Genomic DNA, 19000 nt, shown 5'->3' with positions numbered 1-19000 from the left:
TACAAAGATACATTTGTAGTTAATAATATAAAAAAAATAACTATTTAGTAACTCGAGTCATTAAAATCATCAATCAACCATTTGTATCTAAAAACATTCCTTAGTTTAGGGAAAACTTTCAAGAAAACCTTTCTAGAAGGTGCAACTCTTTCACAACTCTTAACCAACACATCTATGGGCATATGGAAGAACTCAATCCATATTTTAGGTTAGCCTTACATACCTTAGTGAAGACTTGAAGAAAACCTTGTGGTTGGGTCTTCAATGGAGGACTCAAATCTTGAAGCTCTTGGACTCTTTTTGTTAGAAATGGAGAAGAAGAAGAAGAGAGAAAGAGAGAAGCTCCTAGGGCTTTTTAGAGAGAGAGTGAGGTTGCAAAATGTGTTCCCAAAAGACCAAGGGTAACATATATATAATTTGGGTAAGTTCCCAAATTGCCCCTCCTCAAAAGTTTTGAAAATAGGCTAAAGATGCACCTGGCGCGATAGTGGCGCGTTGCGCCATTATAGCGCCAGGCCAATTACGCCTAAAACCTGCACACCTCGCAGTGGCGCACCGCGCCAGAGACCAAACTACTGAGGCATGTTTCTGGCGCGATAGTGGCGCGTCGCGCCCTTACAGCGCCAAGGACAAAATTTCTGGGTTCTGGAAAATTGGCCTGAAAAACCCTGCACAACTTTTAGCGGCGCGTCGCGCTTGGGGCCAAACTACTGAGGCATGTTCCTGGCGCGACAGTGGCGCTTCGCGCCCTTACAGCGCCAAGCCCAGATTTCCAGTAGTTGAACCCCAGGCCTGAAAATCTCTATTGTGCTCGCTCATCTTAGGATCGCCATATCTTTCGACCCCGAACTCCAAAATTTACATTCTTGGTGGCGTTGGAAAGAAGACTCGACGACCATTAATTTAATAGGTCGTGGGCTACCCAGATCGTCATATATCAAAAGATAGGGTTGTTAGAAGTCAACCCCTCATGCAAACTCCTCCTCAAACTTAGCCACGACGAACCTTTTGGCTTGATTTGGTCCTAGGGGTCCTTCACGACCCCACATCACCTCTAACGCTCTTTAATTACTTAGGAACTCATCCTAACTCATGTGAAAAATTTCAAGTCCTCCGGTCCGAATCTACACTCACGTGAAGAAATGTTCGAATCTTAGCGAAAAAATTTCCGGGGTGTCACACAATCAGTCTTGGGAGATTTTGAGATTATTTACTTGTTTTTGACTAAGTTAAACCTTCTTTTATCTCATTTACTTCCGCATTTAATTTCCGTTGGGTTTTAGGCTGACTTGTCTCGGTGGGTTGAGATGAGTGTCATCACACCCGGATTCGGATCGTAACATTATGCTTGATCCAAATTAAAATATTTCCAGTAAATATATTCTCAGTCCAATCATGAATTCACCCAAATCTAGACCGATTGGACTGAGTTATATTTTCATAAGTTAAAGTTTAATTAATCTTCATATTAGTCAGTACTATAATCTTCTTAGAGTAAAGAATCATGTCTATGACACACAAAGATTTAGATTAATTGTAGTGACATATAAATCTCCTTATAAAAATATACATATTCATTTGTCTTATAGTTATTGGATTTTGTTTTGGAGAAGGCACAAACAAACTATTCTACAATGGTATTAATCTTTCTCTCAAAAATTGCCTAGGTGAACTATATATGTATTGTTGATTAATTAACGATGCATACAAACAATTCTCTCTTAAATTCTCCCTATATATATTAAGTGCATTTATGAACAACCCTCCATGTATATCTCAGCACATAAATTAAACAAAATAGTCTCAACGGACAAAGGTATCACAGTAGCCGTTAATATAATCATAAATGCACTTAATATATATAGGGAGAATTTAAGAGAATTGTTTGTATGCATCGTTAATTAATATAATCAACACTACATAGTTCACCTAGGCAATTTTTGAGAGACATTGAGGCCGTTTGGATTGGCTTATAAGTTATTCATAAGTTGTTTTTAGCTTTTTTGAGTGTTTGGCTGGCTTACTTAAAGTCATTTTGTGCTTAAAATAAGCCCCAATAAATAATTGAGTTTGTTTAGATGAATTATTTTAAGCAGCTTATAAGTTGAAAATAGCTTATAAGTCAAAAAAAAAAATAAGTTGGGCTGCACCTACTTTTTTTTTTAACTCATAAGCAGTTTTCAACTTATAAGTTACTTAAAATAAGTTCATCCAAACAGGCTCATTAACTAATACCATTATAGAATAGTTTGTTTGTGCCTTCTCCAAAACAATATCCAATCACTATGAGACAATTGATGTGTATATTTTATAAGGAGATTAATTTAAACTTCTTTAATCTAAATCTTTTTGTGTGTCATAGACATGATTCTTTAATTTAAGAAGAATATATATAGTACTGACTATTATATATATGGCGATTAATTAAAATTTAACTTATGAAAATATAACTCATCCAATCCTTCTAGATTATGGTGTATTTGACTGAGAATATATTCATTGGATGGATCAAGCATAAGTTAACCTATCTAAATGCTTGAGCTATTTTGGACTGCATACATGATCAAAGTTGATCCAGAAAAGGAAACTAATTATGAGTTTTGAGTTAGACGACATAGGTTATGATAGGTTGTTTAGCTTATATTGATTTGCCCATCTTTGATCAAATCAAATTTCACTACAACGAATAAAGAATTCTGCCACAATAATATAATATAACAATAATAAATATAAGTATTCATAATCAACACTTCATGTAAATGTCATTAAAAGATTTAATGACTTTGGATGCAATGACATCAACTCAATTGCCACTAAAAAAAATCTATTGCCTCTAAATGTCTCTTTTTTAGTGTTTAGCCTATCAGTAGTATATCCATGTATGTCCTTATATCAAACATTGCATGTTACATATAAATTTCAAAAGATATGACATTTATTTCATGAAAAAAATTATTGGATTACAACGATAAGATCAAGGAAATTAGCCTCCCTTATAACCAACTAGAAATTAAAAATATAATTCCAACTAGCATACAAATAACAAAACACCAAACGCACTGAAAGAAACTAAATTTGGCCATTATGCGCATTGAAAGTTCTTTGGGGCATATTTTCCACAGTTGTTGAGCAACAAGCTGAGTGAAAGTGGGATATTGAGGTTAATTCCCAACACATTGGCTTTAAGGGCAGTGCAAAGGCAAACAGCAGCATCAAGGTCAGCAAGTCCTTCAATTAAAGAGCAACATTTAGTCTTGGCTGGGCTACTACCAACAACAAGGTGAACTAAGTCATCCAACAAATTGGCACACACTTTTAGCTTAAGTGTGTCCTTTGGGCACTTACCCTTTGATGATGGGGTTGATGGGGTATAGGGGGTAGGGGTAGGGGTAGGGTGGGGTTTGGGGTGTGGGGGTGGTGGGCATGGGACATTAGTGGAACTAACCATAGTGAAGAAAAGAATGTTCAATGTGAGAACAAGGGCAATTGAGTATGCACCAAACTTAGCCATTTTTTCAAACTTAATAATTAGCACTCTCAACAATTGAATGCGGGTAATTAATTAGTAGTGAAAAATGCTGCTTGCTTGGTGCGTTTGAAATGAATGAAATGAGTGGCTATTTATAGGTAAAATTCTGATTTTTTTTCCATTCTATTTTTCAAAAAATTGAGAGAAGCCCATGTGGATAGAGAATATTGTCTAGACAAAGACGCTGGCAAATGCAAGTTGAGATAGTACTAGTATTATTGGATTATAAACTTGTAATTTTGTGAATTTCATTAGTTGTCTCTATTATTTTTATTATTTCTATCTTCTTCCTCAAAGATAAATTACACATGCTTTATTTTCACATGGGACTTAATTACATTCTCTCTAATTATTTGAACATTGTTTTTAATTTGAACATTCTGGCTTGGATCTCATCAAGATTAATTTTTTGTTTAGTACTATATGGAAACTAGCTAATACTGGTAATTAAAGTGCGTTTTTTTTGTTCTTCTAGCTCCCATAGCAGGAGATAACACGAGGGAATAATTAAAGATTAATGATCTGTACGTGATACATCGCGGACGCGGAATAATAATGTGCTAATTGAATAATCAACCATAATAATGTGTGAATCGGAAAAAAATACTATGCCCGTGGGATTGTGTGATTCAAAGAACTTAGCAATATTAAAGAATTGTCACGAGTATATTAACAAGAGAAAATTAGTCAGGTTATAATTTTTTTAATAATAAATGAATTGTTATAAAGAAATAAAAATAAGAATGATAAGTGTAATATTATAAACCATAAGAAAAATTAGTGTTATATATAAAGGAAGATCTTGTATATGCTATAATTGTATTCTATAACTATGATTCTTATGAAACTCACACCATTAAGATTGAAGACATTATACTTTATATAAATATAGCTTCCTTTTTTCATTTCAATTATTAACGTGTGTCTTTGTTCGCACACCCAATAATCTCTTATTTAAACTAAGTTTCATGTGACTTCATCATTTTATAAAAATTCTCTAAAAAAAATGTATCACCCACAATATTCAAGTATTTAATTATGGTCACCAAAGCTTATAGGCTTCTTTTGTGTATATGCATCTCCAAACCCCGACTAGTGGTAGTAAATCGGCTCAATATGGGCTAAAGTAGTAAGTGGGTCCCATGCCACCACTTTGTCAATTCTATATTATGATATCGATTGCTAAGCTTAATAAATTCAAGTATTTTATTAACACAGTGTATTAATGCTCTTACGCTTTATATACACAACAACTATTTTTTTTAACTATTAATATAGGACTTTAATTTCTTCAAATATCCAATATTTATGTCTTATTCGTGAGAATTTCTTTTCTACGATCTCGTCTCCTCTCACTTCTAGATTATACGAAAATTCAAAACTATCTCGTTAGGGTTCACCACTTCAAGTCAATGCTTTCATTCCGTTTTATTGGAAAATAAAGATAGTAAATTAAAAGTTGTTTTCATCAAGAATTAACGCATCTGTGCAACTAGACCCAGTTGAATATAAGATATTTCAATGTCATTATCTTTCTCTTCTGTCGACGAAATTGTGTGGCCTATGTTTATTTTTTCATTATTAGCCAAGTAATATTAGAAAGCATATAGTGGAAAAGTACGTAAATTATAATTAAGAACAATCCTTAGGGTCAAAAAGTGAAAACAAATATTCAGGCTATCCATTACTCCCTGTATATGTTCCCAATTTAGTTATCACGTTAAGAACAATACCATACTCGTGCGTGTAATCCATAAGAGGAATTTGTGGACGAGAAAATGTACATAAACCGTTGTGAGTCTTTGATAGACTGCCAACTCAAAAGAAGTGAAATCAAAATAGGATTGAAAAGAAAATAATGACAACAGAAAAACAAGATGTAAGAAAAAATAACAAGATTTTACATGCTCAGTAAAAAAAAATTAAAATAATAATAATTTACTAATATATCCTTTATTAATTTCTTAATCTTGTCTGTTTGTATGCCTCTTAATTGATTATAGAGTAACAAATACATAGGATAAAGTTGAAAAAAATGATTAATAATCTCTTAATTTTTTAAAAATAATTTTTTTTTAAAATAACTATTTTTAGCATACAACTATATGGGAAAGGAGAGAGTAGTTTTCTTTTATTTTTGGCACTATATATTATTATGTGGTATTTGATTGATCATGGCCAGTCTATGAAAATCCAAAAAAATAAAACAAAAATTACCGCAAATATTGACATGAATTTATCGTCAAAGATGCTAATGCAAAGTTATCATTGGATTTTTTCATTGTATATTATCAATTAAAATATTATTTGGCAGTCCATAATCACAGGAATGGATATTTTTGATACATGTTCATTTATTCAAAGTAAAGCATATATTCCCGTATTTTGAGTCACGGGTTTGAAAAATATGGCCTGAACTATTAAATTATAGATAAGATTTTGAAAATTTTATGAAAACAACTTGATCCACTATGCTATATTTCTTATTTATTCATTTTGTATTTCAATTTCTTGAACTTTTGGTCTTGAAAGTGAAATTTTGAAGATGCGACAAGTATACTATGATCCATTTGCTTGGTAATGAAATCAAAGTTGTGGATTATAACAATTCATAAATTAAGTGAAAATTGGAAAAGAAAACTAAAATCAAAGGAATAATGATTTAAAATAGTCAGAAAATAGTAAAGAATCTTATTTTCCATCAATATTAGAGGTCGGTTAAGGTTTTGCCACATTATTGTCGTTATATTAAGGTTTGACTTGATTTTATATATGCACGTACAACTTAGTTGGATGGTACATAAATTAACTATATATAATGATGTGCCCGATACATTAATAGTTGTGTATCATGAAAAACTAGTTGTTGATTAAATTTGTTTGGTCGAAAAATATCACTAAAATGTCGATGCGCTTCATTTATTTCATATTTTCATTCATAAAAAAAAAATGTGTACCCAACTTTCATTATCGGATTAATTCTCTCAAAATTAATGTGTGCTATGGTATTTTTTTCCACTCGTTGCTGTTGAAAATAATGTAAATAGTTTTACTGCTCGACCAATAATAAAATTACACCTAGCCAAATACTATCTTATTTTGTCACGATCCAATTCTTTAGGTCATGATGACACCTACTATAACCCACCAGTAGGTAAGCCAACTCGTCAACCCGAAACTTCAAGTAATGGGTTTGAGGGCAGAAACTAAACAAGAGTGACGAATTATAAAGATAGGCAGAAAGAATAAGCAGAAGTAAACCAAAACATGATATAAACAACTAAAGATCTCTCTCAAAACCTGAAAGTCACAAGTACAGAGCTGCTACAAAATAAAAGACGAGTACAAGTCCCGAAAGTGGACCGAAAATATATACAACATCTGGCTAGTCTCAAAAGGCAAAAGACGGGCCATCCATACTGAAGGAGACAGGAATGATCCAAAAGTGCCAAGTGCTCACCCTAGCCTCCGAAGCTGACTGCAACAGGCTCGATCTATCTACGGCGGTAGCTGGTGCTCGATCCTGCATCACGAAAGTAGATGCAGTGTGTAGTATAAGTACCAAGACAACAGGTACCCAGTAGGCATCATAGGCTGAATGAGCAGAAAAGGTAAAAACAATATGAAAAAAAGGAATAACCTAAATAGGAGTCAACATAAGCATCAAAAGGGAAAAGAGTACTACCTATGAGAACTACACCTAACTATACCCAACTGGGGCCCCATAAGCCCAGCCGGGACACTCGTGCGCAAGTTAAATAAAAACCTGGATGAATCCCCATAAGCCCGCCGAGTACACATAATAGCTACAACTACCAAGGCTAGGAACCAAAAATCTGTGATGTCAGGAGCCGAAGTACGGTATCATTTCCAAAATCCAAAATCTCCAAGAATCAACAAACAAGGGGTGCCTTAGGGGTCAAGGCCATGACTGGGACCCAGATGCTCGCCCGAAGGTTCGAAGTGGCCAAGGCCGGGACTGAGTACCCGGATGCTTGCCATAATACATCGGTACAGTCGAGGACGGGACTGGGTACCCGGATGCTCGCCGTAAAACATCGATATGATCAAGGCTAGGACTGGGTACCCAGATGCTCGTCATACTAGCAAGCCGGCAGAGGCCGGGGCTGGATACCCGGATACTCTCTGATAATTCAGAACGGAGGTCGGGACTGGGTACCCAAATGCTCATAGATAAATTATCCCATGATGCCAAATATTCTCCTTCCCAACTAGAATACAATAGTACCAAAAATCTTTTCCCTAATGAGTCAACTGATATACCGCCAAAACTTGAACCGGAGCCAAAGTCAACGATCACGAAATCTATTGTTGCCGACGCATCACGAAAGTCACGATTATACCGAGTTTTGAATGAGGGTATTTTTAAGAGCGACGCCAACTAAGGCCAAACAACCAGGCACTAGCCCACTACACCATTCTATAAGGATCTAAGTCCACCAGAGCGACGCCGGGACATCTAAAGCAAGTTTACATCCTATACTAAGGCCAACATACTCCACAGTATCAACAACATGCTCATTCAAATCTCCTTATAATACTAACAAATAACGACAAGATACACATGCTTCTAAATACCCCAAAAAAAACCCGATAAAAAGCCTAAAGCATGATTTCTGACGCCTAAGATATACAATTAAACTACCCAACCCAAATTCCAACTATTTCAACATGCTTTCACACATTCCAGCTCAATCTAAAGAAAGGAAAACCGTAACCTACCTGTAGGCTAAACACGTGAGCTCCAAATTACTGTGCCGGAGCTTTTCCCTTCCGAATTGCTTTGGAGTGCTGCCATGCTGTCAAAAACAGAACCACGACGTCGATACGGTTGTTTAGACACTAATTTCATAATTTTTGAAAACGGACCAATTTCGAGGTCTAAAACGGGAATTGTGGGACCCGCATATGGAATTCTGGATTTGACCCCCCAAAATAGTTTCCAAACGTCACCACAAGCTTACAATCAGATTTATAACACAATTTGGGGTGAAAATTTACGCGGGACGAGCATGCAATCAAAACTCATAAATTTTAACTAAAAGACCTAAAAATGCCAGCATCAAGATCAGCTAATTTCAAAGAAACGAGACCCTTCCAATCCAAAAAAATTATACTACGATGATCCTTGAGAAAACCCCCACAATCTATCCTCAAGAATCACTCAAAACGGAGTTATATTGACCAAGATACACTCTCCAAAATTCAATAAAATTTCATTCCAAAAAAGACTAAATCAGTAAGTAAACACGCATTTTTACCTCAGAAGAAGCTTCCCCTCGCGTATCTGAGCTCATCACGAGATTCTCTTGAATTTAGACCCGTGAATCACCAAAATCGGGTTTATATAGGTTATGAAATAATTTCTCAAAGTTCTTCAAAAACTCAATACGAAAATGGACACTGCTGCTAATAAAATCACAATTTTTACCTGAATCGAATGCTCCAAATCAGTTTTCAATCTATCCAATACGTTCTCCATGAGAAATCTCACAAGTTTGCCTTTTGAATCACCTAATTTGGAGCTTTATAGCCCAAGATAAAGGATTTTAAAGTTGGAGAAAATATCCCAAAATAAAAGGGCGGCTGCTGCTGCAATTTTTCAAATTTTGGAAAATCCAAAATCTCCGATGGGGTGCTCGGAATTCGTTCGGAATCCGATAAAAATAAACTAGATATGCTAAATCACTAAATTCGACATTCCGTACTCAATGGCGCATTCAGAATTCCCATACAAGATCATTTTAATAGAAAGTGGGTCCCACACCCAAGAGCCATTTTAAGCCACATTCCACAACACGCCTCGATATTAGTTCGGAAGCCTCGAAAAGCGAACGAAGGATCGTTCTAGACTAAAATCGACATTCCAGAACTAACCGCACTGTCAGAATTTTCATTCGGGCGCGTTTTCCAAGAATGTTGACCAAAGTCAACCATATGCTAACTTTCAAAGTCAAAAGCGCCAAATGGCCCCAAACTCGTATCGATTGCCTCGATGGTCATGCCATTAATGCTACTAGACTAATTTGTCCATTTTGAAGCTGATGGAACCATTAGAATTTGAATTTGAGGTTTCCTTGACTCGAAATTCGAAAAGTCGCAACTAAACCAACTTAGGCCTTCAAAATACCAAAATGGGCTCGGGACCTCTAAAAATTCAACCAACATTTCTTCTAGACCAAAAATACGCTCCCGAACCCAACAGAGTCGTCGGAATTCCATTCCGAGCAACGGTACTCCAAAAATTGACCAAAGTCAAACCTTGGCTTAAAGTTCCTCAAATTCTCAACTCAAGGCCTCAAATCTTCGTTACAACTCCAAAACTGATTCCGTAAAGTCTCCTAAGCCAATCTCGACATTTCGGAGCTGCTGGAATTGACGAAATTCCGTTTTGAGACCTGTAGCTTTGATTGACCCCAAATACCACTTTTTAATACTTAAAGCTTGTGAAACTCAAAATTTCCAAAGATTTAACTTTTCATAGGATTTTCTAAAAATCAACACCCGATACCAATCAAAAATGACTCAGGGCAACTAAAAGGAGGGGTAAAATGATCATTTTATAAAAATTTCAAAAATGACCTTCTGATTCATTTTGTATTTCAATTTCTTGAACTTTTGGTCTTGAAAGTGAGATTTAGAAGATGCGACAAGTATAATATGATCCATTTGCTTGGTAATGAAATCAAAGTTGTGGATTATAACAATTCATAAATTAAGTGAAAATTGGAAAAGAAAATTAAAATCAAAGGAGTAATGATTTAAAATAGTCAGAAAATAGTAAAGAATCTTATTTTCCATCAATATTAGAGGTCGGTTAAGGTTTTGCCACATTATTGTCGTTATATTAAGGTTTGACTTGATTTTATATATGCACGTACAACTTAGTTGGATGGTACATAAATTAACTATATATAATGATGTGCCCGATACATTAATAGTTGTGTATCATGAAAAACTAGTTGTTGATTAAGTTTGTTTGGTCGAAAAATATCACTAAAATGTCGATGCACTTCATTTATTTCATATTTTCATTCATAAAAAAAAATGTGTACCCAACTTTCATTATCGGATTAATTCTCTCAAAATTAATGTGTGCTATGGTATTTTTTTCCACTCGTTGCTGTTGAAAATAATGTAAATAGTTTTACTGCTCGACCAATAATGAAATTACACCTAGCTAGCCAAATACTATCTATAATATATAGGATATATAAAGAAGGTGCAAAGAAGTTTGCTCTCATTTTACTCCTGATGATTTTTTTTTTATTCCTATACAAATGTTATAACATATTTAAGACTACAAATTTTAAAAAATTTAAAATCATACGAATGCTATAATACATTCAAGATCCTAAATTCCGTACTCATTTATACTATATAATATAAATTGAAAATGGAAGGAGTACGTTCACAATTAGGCCCTCATACTCCGACATTGTCATATTGTATACTTCCGCAAGTCACTTTGTATAAATAGATCTTTGCTAGGAAAGATTGGTGTAGGTTGCAGTATGCCCTTTCGATGGGTGGTTGTATTTGTGAGCTGACTGAAAGTCATATTTCAAAAAGAAAAAATTAGTGAATTTTTCCTTTTCTAATAATTAGGACACATTCCACCGACGATCAGAGGATGTTCTTTTTCTGATTAACTCGTTATTAAGATTAATTATTCAATTAGTAGTACATTATTAATCCGTGATATCACTTCTGTGTCACGGCTTAATCTTTAATTATTTCCGCGTGTCATTCTTTACAAGTATATATTGTCCTGTTTTGCGAGCAATCACATTTTTGTTTAGTGTTAGGTAAGTTAGCTTTTGTTAAATCAATACCACTTACAGATTATGGCGGAGTGACAAGTATTTCTTTATCTTTAATTATAAGTTTCGGGTTTGATTCTTAAGTATGGAGTCTTTTTTAATAGAAAGCGCTTTACCTTGAGAGTAAAATTTTTCGATGCATCTGAATTCATTGGACCCCAAAACGAATCAATATAATACATAATAACGATTAAAAAAAAAGATTTGCATTCATCAAACGCAATATTTCTTTTTTCTTGTTGTTTTTTAGATCGAGAACTTGAAACCAATTAGTTGGGAATAGGAAATGCCATTCACACACTTTTCTACATACACACGCGGGGTTAAAATTGGAAAAGTAATTGAATCGAAGAGTTGGATTCTGTTGAAGGACTAAGATGTACTCTCTCCGTTTCTCAATTTGTTTGTTCTATACTTTCCTTTTAATTAGTCAATTTTTCACGTGTTATGTTCATGATCACATGATTAAAAGATATTTTGGTACATTTGACGTATCTTTTATTTAACATAATGGTAGAATTCAAGAGGCTTTCAAAATGATAAAATAACGTTCTAGTGGTGGCCAGAGTTACGATGATGGCGGAATTCAAGAGGCTTTCAAAATGATACAAAATCGTCAAAGTAGTAGCAATATTCACGATGATAGCGGAATTCAAGAGGCTTTCAAAACGATTAAAGGTCGTTAAAGTAGTGCCAATACTCACGATGATAGTGAAATTCAAGAGGCTTTTAAAGCAATAAAAAATCATCAAAGTAGTGACAAAATATATTAACAATGACTATGGAGTTCAAGAGGCTTTCAAAATGATAATAAAAAAATCGTCAAAATAGTAGCAATATTAACGACGATGACAAAATTCAAGAGGCTTTCAAAATGATAAGAAGTCATCAAAGTAGTAGCAATATTCACTATGGTCCTATAATATTACTTAATACTGCAAAATATTATGGTGATTTCACTACTCGCACAATCGCACTAAAGTTGCAATAAATAGTATTTGAAGACTTTCAAATACTACCTAATGATATAAAAAAAACTTATATACTAATAGTGCACCAAAGTTAAACTCATATAGTTGTTATTGTAATTTTTGTTTCTAATGAGTCTAATGCCTTGTTTATGAGTTTTTAATATTTGATCTTTGAATTTATGCAATCTTGTACTGGTATGGCTTTTATTTCAAGGCGTGTAATAAATGATGGTTACTCTTACGTTGCTTTGTATTTTTTTTTAAAAAAACTTTATCAAAAGGGAAACTTTCACTTTTAGTCCCTCAAATATCAATATATTTTGATTTTGATCATTGTGATTTCTAGTTAAGTAAATATAACACTTATTTAGATTGACTTGTGTACTTTTTAAATCCTCTACTTGTGTATCTTCATAAATTTATGAATTGTATAATAGATTATTTGACTATATATCCCTATATATATATATCAAAACCACACGATTTGACAAATTGAAGATTAAGATACTTTTTTTAGTTAAAATTTTGAGCTAGAAGGTCGTTCATTTATTCAAATTTATGTACAAAAATGCCCAATGGGCCAAAACAACAAATAAAGACAAAAAAGGGAAACTTACATAAATATGTTATATTAAGAAAATATTTACCATTTATAACAATAATATTTTTTTCGCTAGACACTTATAATACATTTATAAAACTCATATAATATAAGTTTTATTCATGGATAATATATTTATCACACACTTATAATATATTGTGTCAATTTCTTACCAAACAAGTATAATATATTTTAAAACAGTTATAACACATTTATATTGCATGCATAATTCAATTTTAATACATGACAGAATATCATAATATTGCTATGTATTGTTATAGATGATAATAAATAAAAAGTATCGCTAAAATCAATAATTATTTATTAAAAAGTGTTCTCCCTGATATTTTTTCCGACAAAAAATCCCCCTAACCCAGTCCAAAATCACAACGATTTACAATTCCTGAATAGTTTCTAATTATAATAAATGTTCATAAGTGTCAATGTGAATGACCCATTAATGGTTTAATATTCTTTTAATACTATATATGATACTATTATATATGCTCATGCATGATGGATGGCAATTAATTTAACCTTGCTAATCTTGCATGAGAAAATGGGTTGGGGCAGGATTAGCTAATATAGTTCAAACTTTGTAATTCAATGAATATCTACCCATAATAAATTTCAATCCATAAATTTTAAATTTAAATCCGTCTTTATTGATAGACTCATAAGATTGTTGCTCTATGTGCTTGAGTGTCCTAATTATTAGAGAAGAAAAATAACTATTTTTTTCTTTTTGGAATAGGACTTTCAGCCAGCTCAAATATACAATAGATGCTGATGAGTGGCAAATGGATGGTCTGGTTAAATTTGAACGGATCAAAATAGATTGAAACAATAAATGAATTACTGTCGGATCTTGCCTAAACATGAGGTTGATGAAGACGGGTGGAGTCAAAATGAACAAAAGTTGAATAACTTTAATATATAATTAGAAAAGGTTTTAAAATGCTCATAAATTATGTGAAATGAACATAAGTATATATTTTTTATAGTTTAATTCAAAAATACCTTTGACGTCAATATTTTAATCCAAAAATACCCTGATAGTTTGGTTCAATCTTCAAAAATCTCCTATCAAAATACCAAAATATCAAGAAATCAAAGTAAAACATGAAAAAGCAAGGAAGAAACTGTCTTATCACATTTGGTTGAATTTCTAGGAAACTGTTTGCGCAGCTTATGCATAAAAACCACAAACAAACAAACTAAAAAAGCATAGTGGATCAAGCTGTTTTCATTAAATCCTCATAAATCTATGGTTTACTTTGAATATATGAACAAGTATCAAAAATATCTATTCCTGTGATTATGGATTGCCAAATAAAAAGTTAAAGTGAAAATAGTTTAATAATGAACATATCCAATGATAATATTGTATTAGCATCTTTGACAATAAATTATCAATATTTACGGTGGATTTTTTCTTTTTGGCACGATCTATCAAATACCACGCATATTATAGTGCTAAAAATAGATATAAAAGTTAATTAAGAACCTTCATATCTGTATTCACACTTTGACCCAAAGGAATATTATTGATTTTCCTAATAATTTTTTTTCAGGCCATATTGTGCTTCTAATATTGACTTAGCTCATATATTTATATTGATCAAAATCTAAACATACAAAGGCCACACAATCTCCTCGGTAGAAGACAAAAATGATGACATTGGACTATTTAACACGCCTTTTTCGACCCTGCGCATAGCGGGAGCTTTATTAAATCGGGCTGTCCTTTTCGTCCAAATTAGTTCGTCCCAAAATAATCGTTACGTTTCTCTAATTAATCTTCAGAGCTATATTAAATTAAACTAATTTGATATTTTAAAATTAAAATTTAGATATTTTTATATACAAGAAGTATTATTAAGTTGTAAATTTTTTTTATATCAATATAGTGAAAAATATGTTTTATAGTGTCAATCAAAGTTCATATAATTTGATTTCCGAAAAATAAAATGTGACAAGTATTTTAGTTTGGAGGGAGTATCCAACTTGTTGCACAAATACGTTATTTCTTGATGAAAACAACGGTATTGTAGATTTTTTATTCCCAATAAAATGGAATGAATGCATTGACTTGAAGGTAAACCCTAATAAGATGTTTTTGACTTTTGTATATCTTAACGATAAGTCATAACGAAAGAGCACAATGGAAGTGTCTCATTATTTTAGGATGCCCTTCAGTGACTCGAAATAGAGGTTGATTCAGAATTGAAAGTTTATGATTTTTTATAGCGATCTCAAGTTAATATACAGTAATAACTGAGTTTACCACAAATTATAAAACAGTCAATGACCATAATATGAGGAATCTGGTTTATCAGAGAATTAAACTCAAACATTAACATAGTATTTTTTACTACTAGCTTCCAAACTGAGAATTAATCTTGATGCATGGGATCCAGGTCTTGGCACACAGGTCGAGCATGTTCAAGAACAATATTGTTCAAATAATCAGAGAGAATAATGTAAGTCCATGTGAAAATAAAGGATGTGTAATTTTATCTTTATGGAAGAAGATATAATAGAGACAACTAATGAAATCCACAAAAATACAATTTAGTAAGTTTATAATCCAATAATAGTACTAGTATCTCAATTTGCATTTACCAACTGATTGTCTAGAAAATATTCTCTATCCACATGGGCCTCTTTCAATTTTCTAAAAAAATCAGATTTTTTACCTATAAATAGCCACTCATGTCATCACCTCAAACACCAAGCACACAGCATTTTCACTACTAATTAGCCACATTCAGTTGTTGAGAGTGCTAATTTCTTAATTCAAGTGAAAATGGCTAAGTTTGGTGCATCCTCTATTGCCCTTCTCCTCACATTGAACATTCTTTTCTTCACTATGGTTAGTTCCACTAATGTCCCATGCCCACCACCCCCACACCCCAAACCCCACCCTACCCCTACCCCTACCCCCTCTACCCCATCAACCCCATCATCAAATGGTAAGTGCCCAAACGACACACTTAAGCTAAAAGTGTGTGCCAATTTGTTGGATGACTTAGTTCACCTTGTTGTTGGTAGTAGCCCAGCCAAGACTAAATGTTGCTCTTTAATTGAAGGACTTGCTGACCTTGATGCTGCTGTTTGCCTTTGCACTGCCCTTAAAGCCAATGTGTTGGGAATTAACCTCAATATCCCACTTTCACTCAGCTTGTTGCTCAACAACTGTGGAAAATATGCCCCAAAGAACTTCCAATGCGCATAATGGCCAAATTTAGTTTCTTTCAGTGTGTTTGGTGTTTTGTTATTTGTATGCTAGTTGGAATTATATTTTTAATTTCTAGTTGGTTAGAAGGGAGGCTAATTCCCTTGATCTTATCGTTGTAATCCAATAATTTTTTTCATGAAATAAATGTCATATCTTTGGAAATTTATATGTAACATGCAATGTTTGATATAAGGACATACATGGAGTATACTACCGAGTACCGATCATGAGCTAAATTTGCTCTGGTCGTAGATGGGCAGATCAATTTAAGATAAACAAACTATCATAACCCAATTCGTCTAACTCATAATTTCCACACCATGCTATTGCTGCCACAGTCCAGGTCCGAACACCATAGAGCACATTTTCAGCACTGGCCATTTCGCTAGGAATATTTGGCACTACTTCTCAAATTCCCTAGGCATAAGGCATGAAGCCACACCCCTCAAACCTCTTGTTATGAGCTGGTGGCTTCGCAAGTACCGCACAGAAGCTCACAAACTTATCCTCCATTCCACCCCAATATTTATATGTTGGAATTTGTGGAAGAATAGGTGCGCGAGCAAATACGGGGGGAAGAGTTCTAGCTTGGCGAGAGTGAAATTTGCAGTTTTCAAGGACATCTCAAATCTTCTTAGAGTCGCGTACCCCTATATCCATTGGCCCTCGAACTGGATCCACACTATCTCCTACATAGATAAGTGTACTCATGAGATGAAGATCACCCAAGTCTCGTGGATTAAGCCACAACTCGATTTCGTCAAGCTGAACACTGACGGCAGCGCGTTGGGTAATCCGGGGGCAATTGGGGGGGGGTGGCATCTTAAGAGATCACATGGGTAAATTCATCTTCGCCTACGCCATACCGTTAGGGAAGGGAACCAACAATCAAGCTGAACTAGAGGCGGCAGTTTATGGGCTTAAATGGTGCATTCAACAGGGTTTTCAGCACGTTATCTTAGAAGTTGACTCGGAGTTGCTCACTAAATGGATCAATCATCAGACTAAACCTCCATGGAGCCTTCACCAGGTAACTCAGGACCTTGTTGGTATTTCCAAATTATTTGTTCGCTTTTCTTGCAGGCATGTATACAGGGAGGCAAACTTCACTGCGGATGCTCTCTCCAAGCACAGTCACACTCTTACCACTCCAGGCCACTACACCACCCTCCAGCAGCTACCTCGTGGTACTCGAGGTTACTACATGCTAGATAGAGTCGGTTTTCCCAGCTTCAGACGGAGGAAGACCAAACGGATTAAAAAGCCTCCATGATCTACTATTTAGTGTTGCATCCTTGGATTGAGCACCCAATTGCAGTGTTTGTGATTTTCCATGTTATATCTTAGCCATGTTATTTGATGTTCATCGTCTATGCTAATTTTGTTGTATATATAGCATTTATGAGGATTCATCCCCATTTTTATTTAGATTTTTCCTTTATTTTATGTAAAGGGAGAGTCTCCCTTATTTATGCTTTCCTAGTTTCTTTGTATCGAGAGGAGTCATTTCCTTTAGGTGCATAGTTTCTAGGTTTTCTTTTCATGTGCTTGTATCGGGGATGAGTTGGCTGCCCTTAGTAGGATGGTCGGCTTATGAACCACCATAGGATTGGAGGTTAGGTCTATGTCCCCCTCCGTGTATTTTTCTATTTTTATGTATAATACAGCTTGGGGGTGAGCGGCTCAACCCCTGGCCGCGCACGAGAGGTGGGAGCCTCGTGTAAGGTCTGTTCCCTTAAAAAAAAAAAAAAAAAAAAAAAAAAACTCATAATTAATTTTTTTCTATAATTTGCTTATTTGGAAAAAGAAACACTTAAAGAGCTTTTTTATTATTATTATTTATTTTTACTATATATCATACAGATTAAAGAAAATTGGTTATCTATATTTGGCCTAGTTCTCTTTTCTGGATCAACTTCGATCATGTATGCAGTCCAAATTGGCTCGGCATTTAGATACGTTAACTTATGTGTAATGACCCGTTAGGTCATTTTGAGAACTAGTCCTCTCTTTTTCATAAAAGATCATTTCCATAAATTTTAAATGAAAATTTTGGACTATTCGGTAATTTCGGTTAATTAGTTATTTGGTGGACTAAATTGATAATTTAACTAAAACCCTATATCACTTGGCCATTCATATTAAAAACAAGTTAATAGAATTTAGTATTATTTTATCATTGTGAGTAGTAACTATCGCCTCCACGCCGAACTGCAAAAAGAGAAACCTTCAAACAAGAAAGAAAAAGGGAAATTGATTAGTTCAGGTAAGATTTCCAACCAAACTTTGCTTCTGTGTTCATATGTTATACGTATGATATTATTGCTGGAAAAGAAAGGGAGGAAACTGTGAGGGTGGACTTATTTTTTTATTGGAAATCAAAGGAGTGAATTGGTCAGAATGATTGGCCGATGATTTGAGTAATGAATAGGAGGTTCAATTGTAAGTCAATTCTTTTTAAAGTTTTGGATAACACTAGTGAATATACAATTGTTTTAGGGCATGGAAATTAAGTTCTGCAAACGGGTCCGTGAGTTGTTGATTTCATTTATTATTATTTTTCACATTATAATTCAAATTTTGATAAAATTAGTATACATGATCGAATATTAGGTGTATTGTATTATATGAATACCATTAGATTTATGATAATTGGAGGAATTAAGACCTAACCTTAGACTTAAATAAAAAATATGAGACTTGATAAATTAAGTGACATCAAGTTTGAAAATGTGATTATAGATTTGGGTAAGTCTTTGAGTCTAGGCTAGACGTATAGTAATATATGTGATGTTAGTTTCGAAATCTTGCTAT

General features: G+C 33.9%; 2 protein-coding genes across 2 annotated transcripts; one reads left to right on the top strand and one right to left on the bottom strand.

Annotated features, from left to right (window-relative positions):
• Positions 1–3053: 3053 nt before the first annotated feature.
• Positions 3054–3581, bottom strand: LOC129888542 (14 kDa proline-rich protein DC2.15-like). The gene has a single exon (XM_055963503.1). The coding sequence runs from the start codon at positions 3509–3511 to the stop codon at positions 3083–3085; it is 429 nt and encodes a 142-aa protein (XP_055819478.1). The 5' UTR covers positions 3512–3581; the 3' UTR covers positions 3054–3082.
• A 12112-nt stretch (positions 3582–15693) lies between these two features.
• Positions 15694–16351, top strand: LOC129888541 (14 kDa proline-rich protein DC2.15-like). The gene has a single exon (XM_055963502.1). The coding sequence runs from the start codon at positions 15755–15757 to the stop codon at positions 16181–16183; it is 429 nt and encodes a 142-aa protein (XP_055819477.1). The 5' UTR covers positions 15694–15754; the 3' UTR covers positions 16184–16351.
• Positions 16352–19000: the final 2649 nt, after the last annotated feature.

This window comes from Solanum dulcamara, chromosome 5 (genome assembly GCF_947179165.1).
Source record: "Solanum dulcamara chromosome 5, daSolDulc1.2, whole genome shotgun sequence".
Taxonomy (NCBI): Eukaryota; Viridiplantae; Streptophyta; class Magnoliopsida; order Solanales; family Solanaceae; genus Solanum; species Solanum dulcamara.
This window is presented reverse-complemented; position numbering and strand designations above follow the sequence as displayed.